Consider the following 21162-nt stretch of genomic DNA (forward strand, 5'->3'; position numbering starts at 1 on the left):
GACGCCAGGTTCCCTGCTAGTTTATTTCTTTCGTCAATGGTAACAGAGAACCTGCACAATTGGCTGTGACGTCACTTGTAGGAAGGCAAGCGGCTGCCTGAAAATCACTTTTGGAAAAAGAAAAAAAAACGAACAAACAAATGGGCGCCAAACGTTGTTTAGGTTTTCCATTGGTATGGGTTATCGGTCATCACGCGTGACGTCATGACTCGCGCGCATATCGCTCGGTTTCTTCGCCTTTTCTCAACATTCCATAAAATAATAATAAGGGGGCTGCTGAAAGAAGGCGCGCCGGGACTTGTTTCGCCATTCGCGTGAGTGGAAGTGAACGGTGAGCTAAAGCAACGCGCCCTGCTCGGCATCCTTTCTTTATGCGAATTTATTATTTATCTACAAGAACGTGATTGGTCGTGTTTTGCAATTCTCGCAGGCAAACGCGTTCCTAACTTTTCAACTAACTTGAGAAGTTGCTCGTTCGCCGTCTGGCTCTCAGAATGGAAGCAGCACCCGGGCAGTCGGTCTGTTGCGCAACGGGGAAAAAAAAAAAAAAAGAACCGCGCTGCTCTTGGGCGCTCTTATCTGCCCAAGAGAACGTCCTGTTGCTTTAGCCGATAAAGGGGCGCATGGGCTTTGTTTTATTTATTTATTTAGGCGAGAAAATGAAGGCGACGTTGGAAAATTTGGTTAGTTGGAGAGAAAGCGAATGTGGAGCTGCGTGCTTTGGGAAAGAGAGGGCAATAAAAGAAAGGCATACGTTGAAAACACTGCATACCACGCGCATATATATATATATATATATATATATATATATATATATATATATATATATACACACACGCACGCACGCACACACACACACACACACACTCACAGTATATGCGGCCTGATTGCAGCGGGAACGTTCATAATGAGTTTTCGTGGTGGTGCGCGGCCTATTCATCGCTCGTCTCGGCGCCCCTTTTTCCTGCAGCCTTTCCCCCTCTCCCTTCCCTTTATTTTTTCGCGATGGGACTCTGAATGGCTGGTACGAGAGCGGACATACACAGGAGAGAGGGAGTAGAGAGGGAGAGACGTGAAGAGGGTGCCTGGTGGTGGTGGTGGATATTCCGCCTGGAATAACGTGCTCGTTGTGCCTTACAGACGAGCCTGCGCTAGCGCTTATTGTGTGGGTCCCTTGGTTGCGTTCGTCGTTCGTTCCTTTTCGTGCGCGCACGCTAACGTTACGATGCCGAATGGCGCAAGCTCGGGAGGGGAGGTGTTAGATTGGGGAGAGAGAGAGGGGGACGGGGAACGCATCGGCCGTCGTCTTTCAGGGGACAGCGAGCTAGCGTGGCAGCCGTTATCTGCTCATTAGCAGCGGAACACCAGAGCGACCCGCCGACTCTTAATTAAGGCCCCGCCGCCCTGTCGCCGCGGCCGCCGGCCGAAGGCTTGCGTTTTTCTAACTGGACCTATATAACAGAGCTGTGCGCATCTCTCACTCTCTCTCCAATCCCGCGAACACCAAGGGAACCCGCAGACAACGGGTTTCCGAGAGAGTATAACAACGTATTGAAGAGGGGTTTGAAGCCGGCTCTGAGCGTGGGGGCGACGGGTGGTCTGTTCTTTAATACGCGTTTGTTCGTTCTCGCGTGTGCTTGCATACGTACTCGACTTTCGTTCTTGTTTTTTTGTTTCTGTCGTCTGCAAAGCGAGCGGTTTAGCAGACGGCGAAAACAAAGGGTGATTTGCTGCAGACGAGCGCCAGAAAGATTGCAGACGGCGACAACAACAGCGTCGAGCATTCAGCGGAACCGCATATCTTGGCTCTCTCAGTATTTGAATTTCTTTCTTTCTCTTTATATTTTTGCATCGCGACTAGGCGATGCGCTTAATCGATGTTTTCTTCTTGTTTTCTTTTCTTGTTCGGTTTGTTTGTTTGCGTTTTCTCTTGTCGTCTTCTAACGTAAGTTTTCTTCTTGCGCAACGCCAATTGCGTTATCCTTCGGCCGCACAATGCAGACGAATCAGCGGGAATAAAAGAGAAATCGTCTGCAGTTCTGGTGACTAGAGAAAGCGCGATGAAAGGACGAAACGGCGGTGTTTGAAACGGTAAACAAAGTTAAATAGTAAGAGCGCAAACGTGACTTTTTTTTTTCCCCAGCTGCTTTTTCAGGCTCGGCGTGTCCTCTTCATTCGGCCGATTATTTGTGACAATATATCGTTTCCACGAGCGGTGCCGGCGCCTTAGAACAATGGCGCGCTTTATGTGCTGCCTGTGGGCCGTTTGCCTTTGTCACAGAGAGAAAATTAAAAGCCGCCGGGTGTCTTTTCGTCATCATTATTTCTTTTCGGAAAGGAAAAAAAGATATCTCTAGACGTGGGCAGTTCCTCTGGGGGTAAAAATATACAGAACAGAAAATCCTCATAACGTTTGTTCGCGGGAAAGTGCTTTTTCAATCGGAATTAATGAGCCCACACGGGCAGCCGCTAACTGGCCACCCAAGAGAAAGCAGCTAGCGCCGAAACGCACACCTTTTCTTTTTTTTTCTTTTTTTTATGGCGTCACGCCGGGCTTTTCGTGCCTTTTCGCTTGCATCGCGTGACATAGCGCTTTTTCATTTTCTCTCTCTCTTTCTCTCTTCTTTTTTTTTTTTTTACTCAGCTTTCTTCGTTCTCTCTGGCTCGTTACGTATAGGCGCTACGCGAACAGAGGCCGTATTTTGTGAGGATTGCAGTTGTCCGGGGCGCTATTATACGTCCCACCGAATGGAATGGCCCATATACTGCGATATGCATGAGGCGTGTTCTTGCACGAATGAACAACAAAGTGTTATACGAATGAAAAATTAAATTAATCGGTACAAGAAAAGTACGGCCCGGAGAGCCCGTGCTGTGTAACATTCAATTTGCTATATCTTTAATATGTAATTTATTTATTTATTGGCTGAATTTCTTATCCTGCGTCACGCCGTGAGGCCGATTTGCATCAAATATGGCGGCGCGGCAGCGTCCGAGTCAATTACCAAGGGCAAAAAGGAACGAATCCTCAATGGATTTTTTCAAAGTACAGCAGCAACTACCGTTTTTTTAATCCGATTGTTTCATTTTCTTTCTTTTTTTAATCGTCCGTTGCGCCGAGTGCCCGATCAAGGCCACAGTGGCCGGGACTCAACTAATGGCGCGAGCCAGTGATTAAAGGCAAAATTAATTTGAAATGAAGTATCGCTATAGTTATGCGATTCGACCCTGGGAGCCGTATTCCGTAACGTTGCGTTGCGTTTGCCATTATTCTCATGACGCCCGTCGCCCCTTAGGGTCGATCTCTAAGTGATAGCGGCTGCGTGAATGCCTACGGGCAAATCGCGAAAAGAAATGGATAGTGAAATGGGTCGTTACTAAGTACGGCCCCGGAACGCGTATTTTGGGACGTCCTCATTTGATTTTGTATTCCTATCGTATACGCTTCGCGCCGAGCGGGGGAGTATACCCACCCGATAGCTGGGACGCGCTTTCATTAGAGCCAGCGTCAGTGGGCGAAAAAGAGCGTAAAGTGAAATGGATCGTTACAAAGTATGGCTTGCACCGGCTGCTTTATCGACTGCAGCTGTTTCCGTTTCTTTTTTTTTTTTTTAGAAGCGGGGATTCGGAACATTACGTAGTTAACTCAATTACCGCGGCCAGTATGTTTTGACGAGACAATAGCGAGTGAACTCATTATTGAACTTAACGCTACCTACACTCCATGGTGGTGAGATGACGTCAGTGCATACGCGAATGTACGCGTCAGTGATAAGAGCGGCGTTCCCGCGTATTACACTGAAGGAATTACTTCGCCTTTATACGCTTTCGGTGGAAAGGCTTTCAGAGCGGTGCAGATAATTATTTACATCTCCACAAGCTTGCTTAAGAGGCTGCGAGTACTGCTGTCCAAATAGCCTTTAATTTTGCGTCGCACACGCCCCAAGTTGTGTAGTACAGTCGAGCTCGTCTACAGCGAATGTCTCTACAACGAAATCCCCTGTATAACGAAGTACCCTGTATAACGAATGATTTCGGGGGCCCCGAACACTGCGTTGCAAAGGCTTTGGAGCCGTAATTTATTCGCCGAAATTCGAGCATTCGAAGTGATCGACCGTGAACTGAGCTCAGGTAACGTTACACGATCGACCGAAGTAAACGGCGCGCATTTTAACTTTTGAACAGCAAATAGTTCGCCGCGTACAGTCTTACAGTCGCGGCCGTGTAGGGCACTCGCGCTGTACGAAAAAGAAAAGCGCAATCGCACAACACTCTCCAGGTTCAACGTATACGTACGGTGCTCAAGAATATGTGTTCTTGCACTATGTCTCTCTGGCACCTCGAATCTGCTCCGGACTGTGCGATTATTCATTCAGCGGCGCCGCGTTCTCTCTCTCGGGACGGAAACGAAGGGATCGCATACACTGTTAAATAATTTGCACCCTAAAAAGTGAAAAAGGGTGTAAATGTGTCTATAACTCACACCCTTAAGGTGTTAACTATATAACGGACACCCTAAAGGTGTGAGTTATCACCAAAGGGTGTAAATGTGTCTATAACTCACACCCTTAGGGTGTCCGTTATATAGTTAACACCCGAAGGGTGTGAGTTATAAAAGACTTTTAGCCTGTCCGCTATTCCGGTAAACGGGAGCGGTTTGGGCGGATTACCGGATTTGCGGGGGCGTAGCTAGATCGCTGCAGCCGCCTGGTAGCGTAGAGTTCAACCAGACAAATACAGAGCTAAAACTGCAGTATCCCACTATATCCTGCTTCGCTAGTGGGGCAAATTTTTGGCAGCGGCGTAATTGTGAACACGATTACGCCACTGTCGAATATTTACACCAGCAGCTAAGCAGAATATAGTAATTAGCTCTGTGTTTGGTTGAGCTTTGCACCACCAGCTGGCGCCACCAGTCTGGCCGCTCACGTTTACGCCCCCGCAATACCGGCAAACCGCCCTCACTTGCCAGAATACCGGACACGCTAAAAGTCTCTATAGACACATTTACACCTTTTTTCACTTTTAGGGCTTAAATTATTTTACAGCGTACGCATTCGAAACGAAGACCGGCCCGCCGAGCGACGGAACCCGAAGACCGCCGCAGCACGCTCTGCTTCGCGTGTGGGGCTCCCTTATCTCTGACCACACTGCCGGAAGTAAACACGGAAGAGACCCCTCTGCCGTTTCGTTTCCACCGATTTTTCATCATTTCCTCGAGACGAACGTAGCCGGCAAGAAACACTTATAGCGAAGGCGGTGCGCTTGAAACTTTGTTAACCTGCGCGCGCCTCTCGCGAAATTTTCTCTTTCTCGAGATTACGCCGTTTTTTTTTTTTACATACTCGCATGTTTTGATTTTTCTGTTCTATTTTTTTTGTCTATTTACTACGTAGCTTCACCGTAGCGAAGGGAGATCATTTGTTTCTTGTTGTGTGATAAGCTGCTTACAATATGAACTCTAAAAAAAAGCGGCAGCTCCCCAGACTCCTCCCGAGATCCGTCGGTGTATGTCGGCGTAAGCGGCTAACGCGACTCACCGGTCGTTTGTCACGATTAGGCGCGTTATCCTGTTTTGAAGCTAAGCGTGAAGGAAACCTTTCCTTTTTTTCTTTTTTTACATTATAGTTCCGTGCACTTTTCCTCTGGCGCCAGAACTCAATGTATCCCTCCGCCGGTGCCGCCTGTCTGATTATTAATGTTTGCCTTAGACGGGTCAGGCCAGCTATATTTTCGGATTGCGGTGCTTTCTTTGTTTCCTTTTCTTTTTTGCAAAGCACGAAATGTTACAGTGCGCGTTTCATCCCGCGAGAGTTCATACAGGGCTCTTATTGAGCGCGCCGATTTACCACAAAACATTCCCGCGTGTTCGTTCCTGCAAACGCCAGCTGCCGTCGCGAGCAAAATTCGTGTTCGTGACAGTACATACGTTACACGTCACAGTACGGGAGGCTCGTCCAACTCTCTTGTCTAATGATGTGCCGCCATCAGCCGAGGCGTATCTAAAGGGCATTCTTCTTCCGCGAGTACGCGGAACTACTTTCTTGCGCGGACTTCTTCGCGCAGCTGGCTTTCCTTCATTTTTTTTCCTTTTTCGGGCTCGCGCCACTGCACCGAATTAAAAACGCTGCGTTCGAGCCGCAGCAGCGCTCTCCCCGTTCGATCGCGCCTGACGGATCCCAGATTAAGCGCCTAACATCGCCGTTCCCGCGAGATCATTGATTTGTTGTCCTTTTCTTGCAACCCTTCGGCAACGTCGCCTTTTTTTAACGATGCCAGAGTTTGCCGATCGCCTGGCTTATAGCGTAGTTGAAAGTTTCTTTCTTTCGTTCTTTTTTTTTTCTCACCGATTCAGGTCAAATTCCGCGGGGTGGGCGATAAATCTTGACTCGATTTCTGGTTGGCGGCGCGCCTTCCACGAAGCGCCGAACAACGGCCGTGTGTATTTTGGACGAGAAATGCCCGACGTGTAGCAAACGCAAATATTGTGCGGGGGGGCCGAGCCGCAGAATTGTGATTAATTGCCCCTTTCACGTGATTAAAGGTGCTCGGCTGTGGTCCTCCTCTTCTTTTTTTCGCTCCCCCTCCCCATTCTTCGGCTACAGCGTGACAGCGCTTCCACGAATACGCACGCCTAAGAGAGCAGCTAAGGCAGATTTTATTGCCACCAGATATTTGCAGTGGCCGTGTTTGTTTTACGTCTACGTGAATTACGTCTTCCTCCTCAGCGGGCTTTGTAAATGTCTTTCTTTTCAGTGGCTTGCATGAAACACTTTGGCGAAAATTGTTTTTTCGGTTCTGTAATGTAATTACGTGCTGACGTAGCAGTGCGGTTACACTCTAGGCAAGATTTATAAGCCTCATCTCGGTCCGCTTGCGTGTAAGGCTTTAACAATTTCTTCCGCACTCTCTCTCTCTCCCTCTCGCTCTCTTTCTTTCATTTCATTGTTGTTGTTTTTTTGCCTCTTGAGACTCCAAATGAAAGTGTTTTAGGCACTTTCACTCCTTACTTTTGTTATTGCACCTGCCGTTGATAAGTTTCATCTACTGCCGAGCAGAAAATGAGCGAGGTTTAAAGGAGGAAAAATTACACGCTGCTGCATCGCACAGATCTTCACAGGAGAAGTTAGCGAGTTTATAAAAGTAATGAATGCGCAGAAAATACCATGTCGTTTAGTCAGAAACGTAGAGAAAAAGAACAAGAAGCAGGCGTGGTGCACAAGTTATGAAAACTTAACGTGAAATATTTACGAGCAGTTGATCTTCGCCAGCTTCCATACCTCGCTGCTTTTAAGATGTGACCCATTAGGGTGTCTACTAACCGGGAAAACCGGGAATACTCAGGGAATTTGAATAGTCTGGAAATGCCCAGGGAAAACTCGGGGAATTTGTGATTCTCTCAGGGAAAATCGGCTGTAATTTCATTGAAAGGAAAACGAAGGTCGCGGTAATGCTTGCTCGAGTAACAGAGAGGAATAGTAACGAATCGTCTATGCCGCGTTGTCGTCTGCTGGATGAGTTACCAGTGTACGCTCAACGAACGACTGACTTTCCGGACTCCCGATCATCGGACGGCTTCACGCTACCACCACGTACCCCATAGAGGCAATGTATGTGAACGTCTGCAATTTCGGACGCAAGAACACTTCACCTTCCGACTGCAGGTCCGAAACGGCATTAATCAAAGCCACCTCCGCCGCCATTTTGACTGTCTCGCCGCCTCGAACCGGTGCTCTCGCATGCAGATCCGCTGGAAGCCGTAGCCACCAGGGCGCCAACGCTAGGCCTAGCTGCTTCGACGTTCGCTGCTAAACTTCTTGTCGTTCTGTGCCGTGTTTCTCATCGAAAGAATTTGCCGCTGCCAGCAATGTCGCACTGTCTCCACCTTTGTGGTCCTCGCGATTGGCTTCGAGGCTAGGAAAGCACGGCACTTTGCATATATAATACTGGTTCTCGAAAGGCAGCTTTGCCTCAATACAATAACGTTACGTAGTCAAGCATAGGCGAATGTTGCGGTGAAGCATAACAAGCGTGGGAACGGGAAATTGTCACGCGAGACAGTATGTATTCCTTAATTATGCGTGCGTGCACCTGCGATCTCCTGTCACAGTACGAGCACCGATGTGCCTAATGAGTGTACTGGTAGGCCTTAAGAGCTTTTTCGGACGTTCCTGTGGTGATTTGAGACCTTAAGGGCAGTAAAAGACACGCATTCATTTTTTCGAACTGTCCGACATTTCGGACGTTTTCGCGGCCGAGAGGCTGAAAAATCGGACGTTGATTGTACAACTTCCCAAGACGATTCTTCAAATGGTCCATCGGGCGAACGCGCGGTAGAATGAGGACGAGAACAGAAAGCACCTACGCATTGATGCCCGAAAGTCCAGCATGGACCAGTAAGGCACGCTCACCGAGTAGCCACACTCAGTGGTGCCCTGGAATAGGGGCGTCGACCCTGCGCAGATGGGGAATAAGACCGTGAAGACGGCCGACCACATCTGCCACCGCTAATTTCTAATCAATTAGAGCAAATAAAGTTTTTCCTCCTCCTCCTGATGTATGACTGGGATAGGAAGGGTGCCGCCGCTTCTTTAAAGGAGCTTGAGCTCAAAAAACAAAGCTTTGGCTTACGCCGAAATGCAGGTGTCCCCCATCCAATCCAAAATAAACTTTTTAAAGCGGTGAGACGCAACGCTGAGGCGTTGTGCGCGGGCTGAGAGCCTGTCAGGACAGTTGAGGTTGACTTATCAGCTGTTGAGAGAGAATCTCACTTGTGACAAAGTTCGGGCCTCATGCCACTGAGCTTGCTATCAGTTGATAGAAATAGCTCGTATGTGAAAATATTTGCTTCTGTACGCATCTCCTTTTTATTCGTATAGAAAGAATGTTCGAGTCGATTAGCAATAGATTTTACCATTTTTTCGAATATATTTTGCTTGCTGTGCATATTACTAACCCCTCCCTTCTGTCTCCTTGTTGAATATATAAACACTACCCCTTGCTATTTAATCTGCGTTACGTCGTTTATTTTTAAATTTTTTAATGTGCTTACTAGAGTGACAGTGACATGGTGTCAGCCCGTCTTGACATAAAACGAATGTTCTGTGTCACTTAGGGAATTTTGCAAGGGCACTCGGAGAAAACCTGGAAAACTCGGGGAATTCACATCATGCACCTTTCACCTAGAGCTTTCTGCTAACACGCCGTGTAGGACTCATGTAAGGGCTGCAATTCCACCAGCTTGGCAGCCCAAAATGTGCAGGAAAAAAAATCCATCGGAGAAGCAGTCGCATTCGGTGCCTCCAATCTGCGCGCGCGCGTCGGCGAACTTTCGTGGGCTGTGCACTTCTGCATGCCCCTACCAGTTCAAAGTTTCAAAAGTTTCAAAGTTTATTTGTCAATGCAGCATACAAATACCTAAATTCTGACCTGCCTAAGCATGTTGTGCTTGTTGGCTGGTCAGGTTGCCGAGAATTGCGCGTTGACCTTTGATACAATGGTCCACCCGGGGATCCGGCTTGGCCGATGCCATTTTGACGAAAAGATTCGGTCCCGTGTAAGGACCGCACCTCGTCGAATTGTGAAAAATGAGTGCGGGCCTTACACGAGTCTATATTTTACTCAGTGCCCCAGGAAGATGAAATGAAAGTTGATACTCGGGTGCCAGACTACCTGGTAACGCTGAGTGCTGATGTTTTTTGTTTTTTTTTTTTCTGGTCCCGTAAATAGCCCCAACGTCCACCTTGAACCACATATCTTTGTGTTGGCATCTGTGGTATAAGGAGTAGCCATGGCGGCTCACTCCTGTTCTTATACGAAACCATTTTTACAGCAAATTTTTACACGAGGTGGCACTCTATGCCACCTCGTTGCTCACCCGTTGTGGGTCAAGCCACAGCGCACTTGTAAACCAGCAGCTAGGTGGTGTGAGGAAAGCAAAAGCAGGGTTTTTTTATCCCCTACCCAGGAAAAGCTTGAAGGCGGATCAAGGAGATTTCGCAATTAACAACGAGTGTATCAACAATAGTCATCACAGGGCAAGATAAATAATTTTGCCATGCTTATCGAGTTCTTCGACTGATGACATTTTTTTTGCGTTTTTTATAGATATGCATTGAGTACGTCATCACTTCATATCCGTAAATAAATCATTGCGTGATATGTAAAGTTTAGTCGCCATAATGATCAGCATCCTGTACAGTTACAGCTGGTCATAGTCTATGATGTGTAGTTGTTGAAAGCTTCACAGTTCTCCGTGTGTACGTTGATGGATACTTCTTGCTCTCTCTCTCTTTCTTTTCGCAGCTTGAAGTTTCCTTCTTTATTTATTCAATGCTCTTGTCCTTTGCAGCAAGCTGCCCAGGCAGGCGCGTTTCCAGGCTTTGCCAACCTTCCACAGCTGAGCAGTGGTGAGTGAAACACTCCACCCTCTTTTTCTAGCGTTACATATTATTACATGTAATTACATATTATGAATGCAGGTGTTATGAAAAGAATCGCAAGTGATGTTTCCTTCTAGTGGCACAGGAAGCAACGGCTTTAATTGGTTGGGCAAGTTGGTTCAATCGTGTTACAGACATACATATTCAAGCAGTGCAATTGGACGATGGCAGAAAGCAAACATCGTAGCACTAGCGCGGATTGCCAACTAACTTTTGTTGGAAAAAGCACTGTAATGTGGTGTATATGTTGTGCCACTTGTAAAATGCAGACATGCTGTCACTGGGCACCTGCTGGCAATAAAGCTTCTTGTTGCATTAGAGAGCGAGATAAAATTCTACGAATCTTTGGAAGCACGTTTCTGATTTAAGGCCTTTAAGGATCTAAGGATTTAATTTTGTAAACTCAACAAATTTCAAGAGAGTTACAGCATTGCAATTCACTGTGTTACTTCGCATCATGAAGAACTATTGCAATTCTGTAAACTGCATCTAATAGAGTGTCTGAAGTTGGCAAACGTAACATGTTGGACGGCAGTGTATGTGGAGTAGTTGCGCTTTTTTTACCTTGGTCTTGCAAGAATTCTATTCACAATTTACCGGTATAATTCAGAGCATCACAGAATACAGTTAAACCTCGATGTAACGAAGTCTGTAAAATCGGCACTTTGCTTCGTTATATCGAAATTTCGTTATATTGAAATTCGACCTTTCATGCACATAGGTACAGTCGCCGATCGATATTTCTTACACGGAAAGGGTCCGCAGAATTTTCTGAATTATCGGGCAATCGAAAGAAAGGCAAGTTTGAATGAGAAAACAATGCATTTTGATAAATTTGGGAATCGGCGACGATTCCACGCCGACGATGTCTTCACATCGGCGGTACGAATTAAGCGAAGCCAGCTACGCTTTCGCGTGCACTCCGCCCCTGCGGCTGATAGCGTCGCCTCCCCCCCCCCTTTCACTGGGACGGTGCTATTGCGAAAAGAGCGCCGGCACCGAGGAGCGAATGCTTCGTCTGTCTAGTACACTCTAACATGTCTCTCGCTCCAACGGGTTACCGGAACTCGAGATTACGCAACCTCCAACACTAAACGCGCGTCAAGACAGCTTACATAATGCCGCGGCGTCTCGGCACGCCCACTCTGTGCACACGCGGCAGATTACGGCTAAAGCAGTTTGCGCGGTGCGTGTGCGCTCTGTAAAGAACGGCGGGTTGCACAACAAGATTGTCACCTTGCCACCCGATTACGACAAGGGGTGCAAGACGCGCACCTCCCGCTCTCCGCCGCTGCAGCTGCGAGGCGTTCAAAGAAGCGACCTTTGCGCTGGAATCCGCCGCCTTCCTCCAGCCCGCTTCGACATTGTGACAAGACGAGTTTGGTGTGTGGACAATGATTCCAGAGTTCCTCAACGCGGCGCTGATCTGACACGCCTGAAGAAGCTACCGCGGGAACGTCTTATTTTTGCGCTCTCACGGTTCAGCATGTTGCAAAACAACGAGCGTCCCTCGAGCGGCGTCGATTTTCCGGAACGGCACCACCTTCAACGCCGTCGCTTGGGCTTCGGAATGTGTGTGCCTTTGTGTCTGAAAACTGGTCTTCAGAGCAGCTGCGAGTTGGTGGTGTGTAAACGAACAGCCGCCGCGTCGTAGGACCAGCGGATCGAGTGTATAAAAACTGTGGTTGTGCGATTGTTGGACGCACTTCTCTTGAGCAGTCATGTTAGACTGGTTCACTTCTCTCATGCAGTCCTGTTGGACTAATACTATTTTTCTCAAACAGTCATGTTAGACTGAGTTAATTTTCTGTAAATAAACCCCTTTTTCCTCGTTCTCGATGAGAAGCAGTTCTTCACTTCATCAACGATCTCAGCGTAAATAAGTTGGACGACGGCATGGGCCAGCTACCTTCGAATTCATGCCGTACTCCAATCTTGGCAAAGGACCACGGACGAAGGGATTGAGCCCCCAATCCTGACAACTGGCTGACAGCGGTGAGATGGACTTTGCGACATGGTGCTGTATCTGTGGTGAGTGCTTGGTTTTTGCTTTGACTCTCTAGGCTTCATTTTGTGGTTGTTCTGTTTAGAACAGTAGGGAAGCTAGATTGTTGTGTGTTAGCTAGGTTGTGTTTTCCTAGCTAGATTTAGAGAGCAGAATCAAGGCAGTAAAGCAGCAGTCATGGAGTTAAGGACACTGCTGAGAGACGAGTTGTTGATTGTTGGTGAGGAACTGGGCCTAGATGTACGCAAGGAAATGCTCAAATCGGAATTATTGGAGCTAATTTCCAATCAGGCCAGTGAGCAAGATATTGAAATGGGATTGGAACTTCTCAAAAAGAGAGAGAAACGGGAAAAAGAAAGAGAAGAACGAGACAGAGAAAAACGAGAGAGAGAGGAACGCGATAAAGATCGCGAGTTAACAAAAATGCAACTTGAACTTGAAAACAGACGTTTGGAGTTGTCTCAAGGAAGTGAAGGAGCTCTGGGTCGATCAAGTGAGGCAGAATCGTACCGCATGGACAGGCTATTAAAGCCATATGAGGTCGGGACCGACATAGGCTTGTTCCTAAGCAATTTTGAAAGGACTTGCGAAAAGATGAACTTCGGTCCGAGTACATGGCCACAGCGGTTGCTGTCTATGTTGCCGTGTGAGGCGGCGGAAGTAATCGCCAGATTGAGTGTGCAGGATGCATATGATTATGCGAAAGTTAAGGCTAGTCTCCTGAAGAAATACCGCCTTTCAGCCGAAGCTTTTCGGCAAAGGTTTAGGAGCACAGGCAAGAAAGATAGCGAGGGCTATCCGGAGTTTGCATATAGCTTAAAGGCCAACCTAGTCGAGTGGCTTAAAAGCGCGGAAGCGTACGACAGCAGAGACATGATCATTGAATGCATGTGTCTAGAGCAGTTTTACAAAACCATTCCCCAAGCTGTGAAACTGTGGGTGCAAGATAGAGGTAATGTAAACACTGTGGAAAGGGCGGCTGAATTAGCCGAAGAGTACGCAACCCGTAGAAAGTTGAACGCCGAGGAGGGAAACTGGGACGGTCGAAATGGACCGCGGAAGCCATTTCCGTTCAAAAAGGGTGCGCAAGCTAGACGATCCGAGCCTGTAGACATGGCGGAAAAGCCCGCAGAAAAGAGCGAGGAGAAAGTTAACGGAGAAACCGCACAAAAAGAACAGAAAAGAAAATTCGAATCTGTCAGACCAATTCGCTGTTACAAATGCCACAAACTGGGACATATAGCTGTAAACTGCGAGAAGCCAAGCGTAGTTTTTTCCTACGTGGAGGAAAAGGATGAGAATATGGAACTTTTAAGTCCATATCTCCACGACCTGCAAGTTAATGGAAAACCATGCCGAGTGCTAAGAGACAGTGCCGCCACGCTGGACATTGTCCATCCGTCTTACGTGATGGTAGAGGACTTCACCGGAGAAGTAGCATGGATAAAACAGGTTGTAGAAGAACACAGCGTGTGTCTGCCCATGGCCAAAGTCAAAATCAGTGGACCATTCGGGGAGCTAGAGACTGAGGCTGCAGTTTCCAAATTTTTGTCACTGCAGTATCCCTACATCTTTTCGAATCGTTCGAATCAGTTACTGCGTGACAGAGGGCTCAAACTGGGAGAGGGCATAGTACAGGCATTGACCAGAGGCCAAGCTCGTAAGATCGCGGCGCTTTCGGCTGAAAATGCTCAAGCTCCTCCAGCTGAAGCAGAAAAGGGGATAGCTTCAATACCCGAATCCGAGCTAGGCCCGACGGACAAAAGAACAGTTGAGGAGAGCCTGCCAGTTGACCAGCTCAATGAGAGCGTAGCACTAGAGTGTCAGAGTTCTAGCCTGCAGGAAGAGCATGCAGACGCGCTCCCAAGCGAGACAGGGTCGTTATTATCACCGGCCTCAAAGAACTTTGATCAACTCTTACGCGTGGATAGAGAGTCACTGGCAGCTGAGCAAAAGAATGATGAGAGCTTAGCTAAATTACGGGACACAGCTAAAGAAGGCATTGCTAGGCGCAACGTAACGATACATGAGAAAGGAGGATTGTTGTATCGGCATTACAGAGATCGAAAGCGTAGGATTTTAGATCAGTTAGTCATACCTACTAAGTATAGGGAGGACCTTTTGAGTCTTTGTCATGGAAATGGGTGGTCCGGCCACCTAGGCATAAACAAATCAAAGGAAAGATTGCTTATGGAATACTACTGGCCTGGCTGTTTCAAAGATGTAGAAAACTTTGTAAGATCATGCGACGCCTGCCAGCGTTCTGGTAAACCAGGAGAGACTTGGAAAGCTCCACTGAAGGTAGTGCCCTTAATAACAGAGCCTTTCAGACGGCTTGTAATAGACACGGTAGGGCCTCTTCCAAAAACAAAATCAGGCTACAGGTACTTGTTTACCATGCTTTGTCCGGCTACCAAGTTTCCAGAAGCAATCCCTTTGAAAGAGCTCAGCTCCACTGAAGTAGTAGACGCGCTTTTGACAGTGTTTGCACGAGTTGGGTTTCCAGCCGAAATTCAGGCAGATCAAGGGTCAGTATTCACGAGCGCACTGACTTCCACATTCTTGCAAAAGTGCGGGGTAAAGTTAATACACAGTTCTGTCTATCACCCTCAGTCAAACAGTGTAGAGAGGTGGCATTCGGTGCTTAAGCGAGTTTTGCGTGCGCTCTGTTACGAGCACAAGGAGGACTGGGAGAACTGTCTGCCGGCAACTTTGTTTGCTTTGCGAACGGTTCCACATGAAGCGACAGGGTTCTCTCCAGCAGAACTAGTGTATGGGAGGACACTCCGTTCTCCACTGAGAATGTTAAGAGAGATGTGGGAGGAAAGAGGGGAGAGTCCAACCGTGGTTGAATACGTGCTAAATTTACTGGAACGGCTAAGCGCAACCCAAGAACTAGTCGGAAAGAACATGGCACTAGCTCAAAAGAACGCCAAATTCTATTACGACAGGAATGCGAGGCTTCGTACGTTTAACGCCGGAGACCAGGTAATGATCCTCAAACCTTCAAGAAAGAACAAGCTTGAAGTTCACTGGGACGGGCCCGTTAAAGTGTTGCACAAACTTTCAGAAACTAACTATGCTTTGAGAATGCCCGGTCGCAGGAAGGAAGTGAGGATATATCACTGTAATTTGATGAAGCCGTATGTAGAGCGGAGCGGAGTCGTTAACTATACTGTCAAAGAGCCGGATGGCATCGGTACCAAGTTTAAGGAGGATAGGGCAACCTCCAACTCTGAAATCGGCCTAGAAGAAGTAGTAGAACACTCGGTAAGCTCGCATGCTCTAAGACCCGAGCAGCTAGATGAGCTAAAAGGGGTGTTAGGGGAATATCTCGACAGATTCAGCGATCGGCCGGGTAGAACCGAACTGATAACGCATGAAATTGAGCTGACCTCTGCCGAACCAGTAAGATCAAAACCTTACAGGGTGTCTCCAAGACAGAGAGAGATTATGGAGGCAGAGATACAGCGCATGCTAGAGTTGGGAGTTATTGAGCCCGCTGAGAGTGACTACACGTCACCGCTAATACTCGTAGAAACCCCTAACAAGGACCCTCGTCCGTGTGTTGACTACAGGAAGTTAAATGCGATCACTAGGGATCAGCTGTACCCGATACCCAACATTGAGGAACGAATTGAAAGAGTTAGCGCTGCTAAATACATTTCAACTATAGATCTCGTGCGGGGGTACTGGCAAGTTCCCCTTTCCGAAAGTGCCAGCCGCTATGCCGCATTCATCTCGCCTGTAGGCACTTTTCGCCCTCTCGCACTCAGCTTCGGGCTGAAGAACGCGCCGTTTAGCTTCTCTAAGTTAATGGATATTGTCCTAAAGGACTTGCAGGAGTTCGCCTTACCTTATCTTGATGATGTGGCCATTTTTTCGGACAGCTGGGAACAACACGTATCGCACCTCAAACAGGTGTTCTCACGGTTGAGGGAAGCCGGCTTAACGATGAAAGCGGAAAAGTGTAGGTTTGGTTGTTCGCAGGTTACTTATCTGGGCCATGTTGTTGGTCAGGGCATGAGACGGCCGGCTGAGCTGAAAATAGCTACGATTGGAGATTTTTCTCAGCCGCGCACGAAAACGGACGTTCGTTCATTTTTGGGACTTGTGGGGTACTATCAACGGTACATTCCGAATTACTCACAATTGGCAAGTCCATTAACAGACGCCCTCCGAAAGGGAGCACCGAGTAACGTACACTGGGATAAGGACAAAGAGAACGCTTTTCAAAGTTTGAAAACGCTATTGGTTTCTCGCCCTGTGCTTCGCGCGCCAGACTACACAAAGGAATTCATAGTTCAATGCGACGCAAGCGACAGAGGTATGGGCGTGGTACTTAGTCAAGTCGGCGACGATAACGAGGAGCATCCTATCCTCTACGCCAGCCGTAAACTAAATGTAAGAGAGGAAGCCTACAGCGCTTCAGAGAAGGAATGCGCTTGTTTGGTTTGGGCCGCCCAGAAGTTGTCGTGTTACTTGTACGGAGCGAAGTTCATCTTCGAGACCGACCACTGTCCTCTGACGTGGCTCAATCAAATGTCACACAAAAACGGCCGCTTGCTCCGATGGAGCCTCACTCTCCAAGAGTACAACTTCTCCGTTAGATATAAGAAGGGAAAGTTGCATAGCAATGCGGATGGTTTGAGCAGGCTAATTTGAATTCTGCGTTTGAGGGTCCCGCCTAAATTTTAGGGTTACTAGTGTTAATTTTATTAAGCGAAGAAGATCCCCTCTCATTTAGCAGGATTCCCTCCATGATTGCTGAATTTGTCAGCAGGAATTAGCTTCAGAAATTGGCATAGTGAAATGCAGCATTTTTTTTGTTTCTGCACTTATGTTGTTGTTGTTTTTTTTTTGAAGCCTAGCGAGTCTAAAGTGAGAGCCAATGCACGTCATCTCGGCGCAGAGCCGTGTTGTGGGGTTCATTTTGCAGTTGCCTGTCCTTGTTGGATGTTTTGGGGCGGTGACATCAATGCACAAGTGGTCGCTGCGAGCCAAGACATCAATCCCCCCCTGACCAGCAGCCGTTCTCTTCCTGCCTAGCGGTTGTCAGCGCTAGACAGTCGAGACTTTTGGGGCCATGGAGGCGCTGTAAAGAACGGCGGGTTGCACAACAAGATTGTCACCTTGCCACCCGATTACGACAAGGGGTGCAAGACGCGCACCTCCCGCTCTCCGCCGCTGCAGCTGCGAGGCGTTCAAAGAAGCGACCTTTGCGCTGGAATCCGCCGCCTTCCTCCAGCCCGCTTCGACATTGTGACAAGACGAGTTTGGTGTGTGGACAATGATTCCAGAGTTCCTCAACGCGGCGCTGATCTGACACGCCTGAAGAAGCTACCGCGGGAACGTCTTATTTTTGCGCTCTCACGGTTCAGCATGTTGCAAAACAACGAGCGTCCTTCGAGCGGCGTCGATTTTCCGGAACGGCACCACCTTCAACGCCGTCGCTTGGGCTTCGGAATGTGTGTGCCTTTGTGTCTGAAAACTGGTCTTCAGAGCAGCTGCGAGTTGGTGGTGTGTAAACGAACAGCCGCCGCGTCGTAGGACCAGCGGATCGAGTGTATAAAAACTGTGGTTGTGCGATTGTTGGACGCACTTCTCTTGAGCAGTCATGTTAGACTGGTTCACTTCTCTCATGCAGTCCTGTTGGACTAATACTATTTTTCTCAAACAGTCATGTTAGACTGAGTTAATTTTCTGTAAATAAACCCCTTTTTCCTCGTTCTCGATGAGAAGCAGTTCTTCACTTCATCAACGATCTCAGCGTAAATAAGTTGGACGACGGCATGGGCCAGCTACCTTCGAATTCATGCCGTACTCCAATCTTGGCAAAGGACCACGGACGAAGGGATTGAGCCCCCAATCCTGACAGCTCAGTCACGTGCCTACAGCCATGAGCAGCCACGGCCGACACGTGCGCCAACTTACCGCCCCCTCGCGCGCGCGCTTGATCGCGTTACCGCGATCTCGCTCCCCTCCCCCCTCTTTCCCTTTGCTCGCGCGGGAAGGCGGTACACGTGAAGCCGCCATCTTTCTCGCCTCACTCCCGCACGCGTTCACTCGCACCGAAAACGCACGGTGCACGGAGCGGAACGCGACAGCATCTGATCTGATCGCACTTGGACTTTGCACAGAACACGATGGGCTCCACTTCGGCGGTCGCTCTTGTCGCGCGGGGCGCTATTTGAGAGGCGCCTGTTTGCAAGCAGCCGCATGCAGTTCGATCATTTCACCATTTGCGTCCGAGGAAGTTTCCGTTTATTGCCTCGGCATTCTTGTGCGGCGGCAGAGAAATTTCGTTATATTGAGATCGCATACAGACAAACTTCGTTACATTGAGGTTCTAAACACATGGTGTTCTATGGACAAGAGGTTGTGAAAAATTAAATGATTCGTTATATCGAGAATTTTGTTACGTTGAAGTTCGTTATATCGAGGTTTAACTGTATATAAATTTTGTTAACCTAGACCACATTGAGTGCCCTAATTGATACAGTTTACACAATTGTGGTATCTGTCTTCACTGCAGAGCTGCACAGTTGTGCATTGGGATTTATAATTTTTTTATTTGGTTTTTTTATTTCTGGGAAATATTTTTCAATTGGCCTCAGTCATAATATGCTTGCAATGATCAGTATATAGTAAATTCTTGTTTCAAGTGCAGCAAGCCTCATCAAAATCAATTCATCAAAGAGAACCAAAATTGATTGCACATTTTCATGTATTTAATTAGGAACTGCCAAGGTTTTATTATAAAAGCTTTAGACACTTTTCACCGTACCTGCAATTAATTATGTACACTCTATGAAGGGGCTTGATCTTTATTTAGTTGAATAGATGCCTTTTGTATGAAAGCAGCACGCACTGAAAGAAATCGCATGTAACATGAGTTTTTTTGTTTTCTTAGAGCATATGCAAGTTTTAAAGTTGGCTTTGTTCTTCATATTCATAATAAATGAAGCAGGAATGAAACTTGGAAAAAAGTCATAATTATGTATGCATCGCTGAAAGAGCTCTTCATTGTTGCAGGGCATCGAAGGTTCAGTAAGTAGGTCTAAATCACTTCCTTGCTGTGTACACAGTTTGACTGTTTTTCCTATTCTATGTGCTACGAGGGGCATTGAATTTACTTTCAACTCGTCTTTCTTGGTCCTGGTAACTACTGTGAAATTTTAACATAACTATTCCTTCAGAAGACTGTAACGCCCCTTTTCAGCATACACAAGCCACTAACATGCAGTTCCATCCAAAGCTCTCTAATAAGTTGTGTTTTAGTTAAGGAAGTTTCTAAGGTGCAATTGAAAGTATTCAGTCGGTCTCTCCCCTATACAGATAACCATGGTATCTGTCCTAACGACAGTATGTATAGAATGTGCTGGTGCAAGACAGGTAATTGGAGGTCTTTGGGGGGATGTTCGTTTGCATTGCACATGAAATTGGCTGATGATGAAGCTGTGTAAGGTTGTGTGTACATCTAAGTCACATTGTCACTGGGGGCCTAGATCGTGCAACCTCAAGGTGTGCTACAAGGTACATCGGCGTTCCACTTAAGTTTCCCAAAAGCATGCCTATAACAGTTCGGGACAATCTTAACTGGAACACTGAGGCATTTAGCAAAATTTGGGGGACAGATATCTAATAAATTGTGCTATTCTTGGGGATTACTGCCAAGCAGGCATTATTTCACTGCTCCTTAGCTTCATTTGCACAATTGCAGTGTGTTCCATAAGGTCAGAAGTTGAAAAGTAAATTAGCATAATTTAGTTTATTAGTGAAATTATTGTTGCAAATTTTTTTGATACTAATGTCTGCCCAACAATGTTATACCTGCAAGAACGGCAGGGCCCTAGCTATGACAGTTTCTTTGTTAGTTGTTACGCATAAGAAGCAACACCTGCTATGCTGCTCAGGTGTACTTGGCTGTACTGCAACCAAGTGTTGTGCCACCAAGTTGGGGCTAAGACTTGTGCTTTCGGGGCCTTTCTGCTCAGGTCTTGGATCCCTGAATGTGCAGCAGCAACTGGCAGCCCTAGCCGCAGCCCAGGCATCGGCCAACAACTCCAGCACAGGTGGGCAGGGAGAGACACAGTATGAGTCAACCAACAAGGATGAAAAGGACTTGGGGAGCAGCAGGATTTTGGGCAGCCGACCTTTGCGAGCTAGCTTTGTGTGATGCCGTTGAAATTGTCCACCTAAAACTTAAAAAGAAAAGTGCATTCATTATCTTTCTTTTTCTTTAGCAGAGTAATTTTCATCGTGATATTGTTGGGCAAATGTAGCCCATAATGTGCCAACGTGATCTATGTAGTGGACCTATAGAACCATACACTGGACTACATTGCCCCCATGTAGTGTTACGTTGGTCCATGTTAACGCACTTGTAGGACTACATTTTCTTCTGTTTTTGTTGCTATCTTAACATGGCACAGTCAGCCTTTGCAAGAAGTGTACATTCATGTGGGTATGATGAGCACAATCACATTGTTGCGCAATTTGTCATGTTGACCTCCCTATGCCTGGCTCATTCATTAACTCCTTGCTTTGGGCACGTGCCGTTAATATTGAAACATGTGGACATTTAAAGAATATGCAGCGTGGGAGGAACACATGGTTGCACGATTTTGTGACCCGACAATTGCAGCTGATATGTGCGGCCTGTTTAGTAAATCTCTGTGGCCGGTAGAATGATTGTGCTGTAGTAACAGCGTT

The 21162-nt window shown here is 47.3% G+C and overlaps 1 protein-coding gene across 17 annotated transcripts in view; it reads left to right on the forward strand.

Annotated features, from left to right (window-relative positions):
- The window catches only part of LOC135917624 (CUGBP Elav-like family member 2), a 562919-nt gene that overhangs the window by 498548 nt on the left and 43209 nt on the right, over positions 1 to 21162 (forward strand). For 14 of the 17 annotated variants that reach the window (XM_065451194.2, XM_065451193.2, XM_070528146.1 and 11 more), the window contains 3 exons: positions 10352 to 10409; positions 19483 to 19497; positions 20445 to 20522. In XM_065451194.2, the coding sequence (XP_065307266.1) occupies positions 10352 to 10409; positions 19483 to 19497; positions 20445 to 20522 (151 nt within the window). The remainder of the gene's footprint in view (positions 1 to 10351; positions 10410 to 19482; positions 19498 to 20444; positions 20523 to 21162) is intronic. The other 3 variants (XM_070528144.1, XM_070528145.1, XM_065451182.1) reach the window with 1 other exon arrangement.

Source organism: Dermacentor albipictus, chromosome 10 (genome assembly GCF_038994185.2).
Source record: "Dermacentor albipictus isolate Rhodes 1998 colony chromosome 10, USDA_Dalb.pri_finalv2, whole genome shotgun sequence".
NCBI lineage: Eukaryota > Metazoa > Arthropoda > Arachnida > Ixodida > Ixodidae > Dermacentor > Dermacentor albipictus.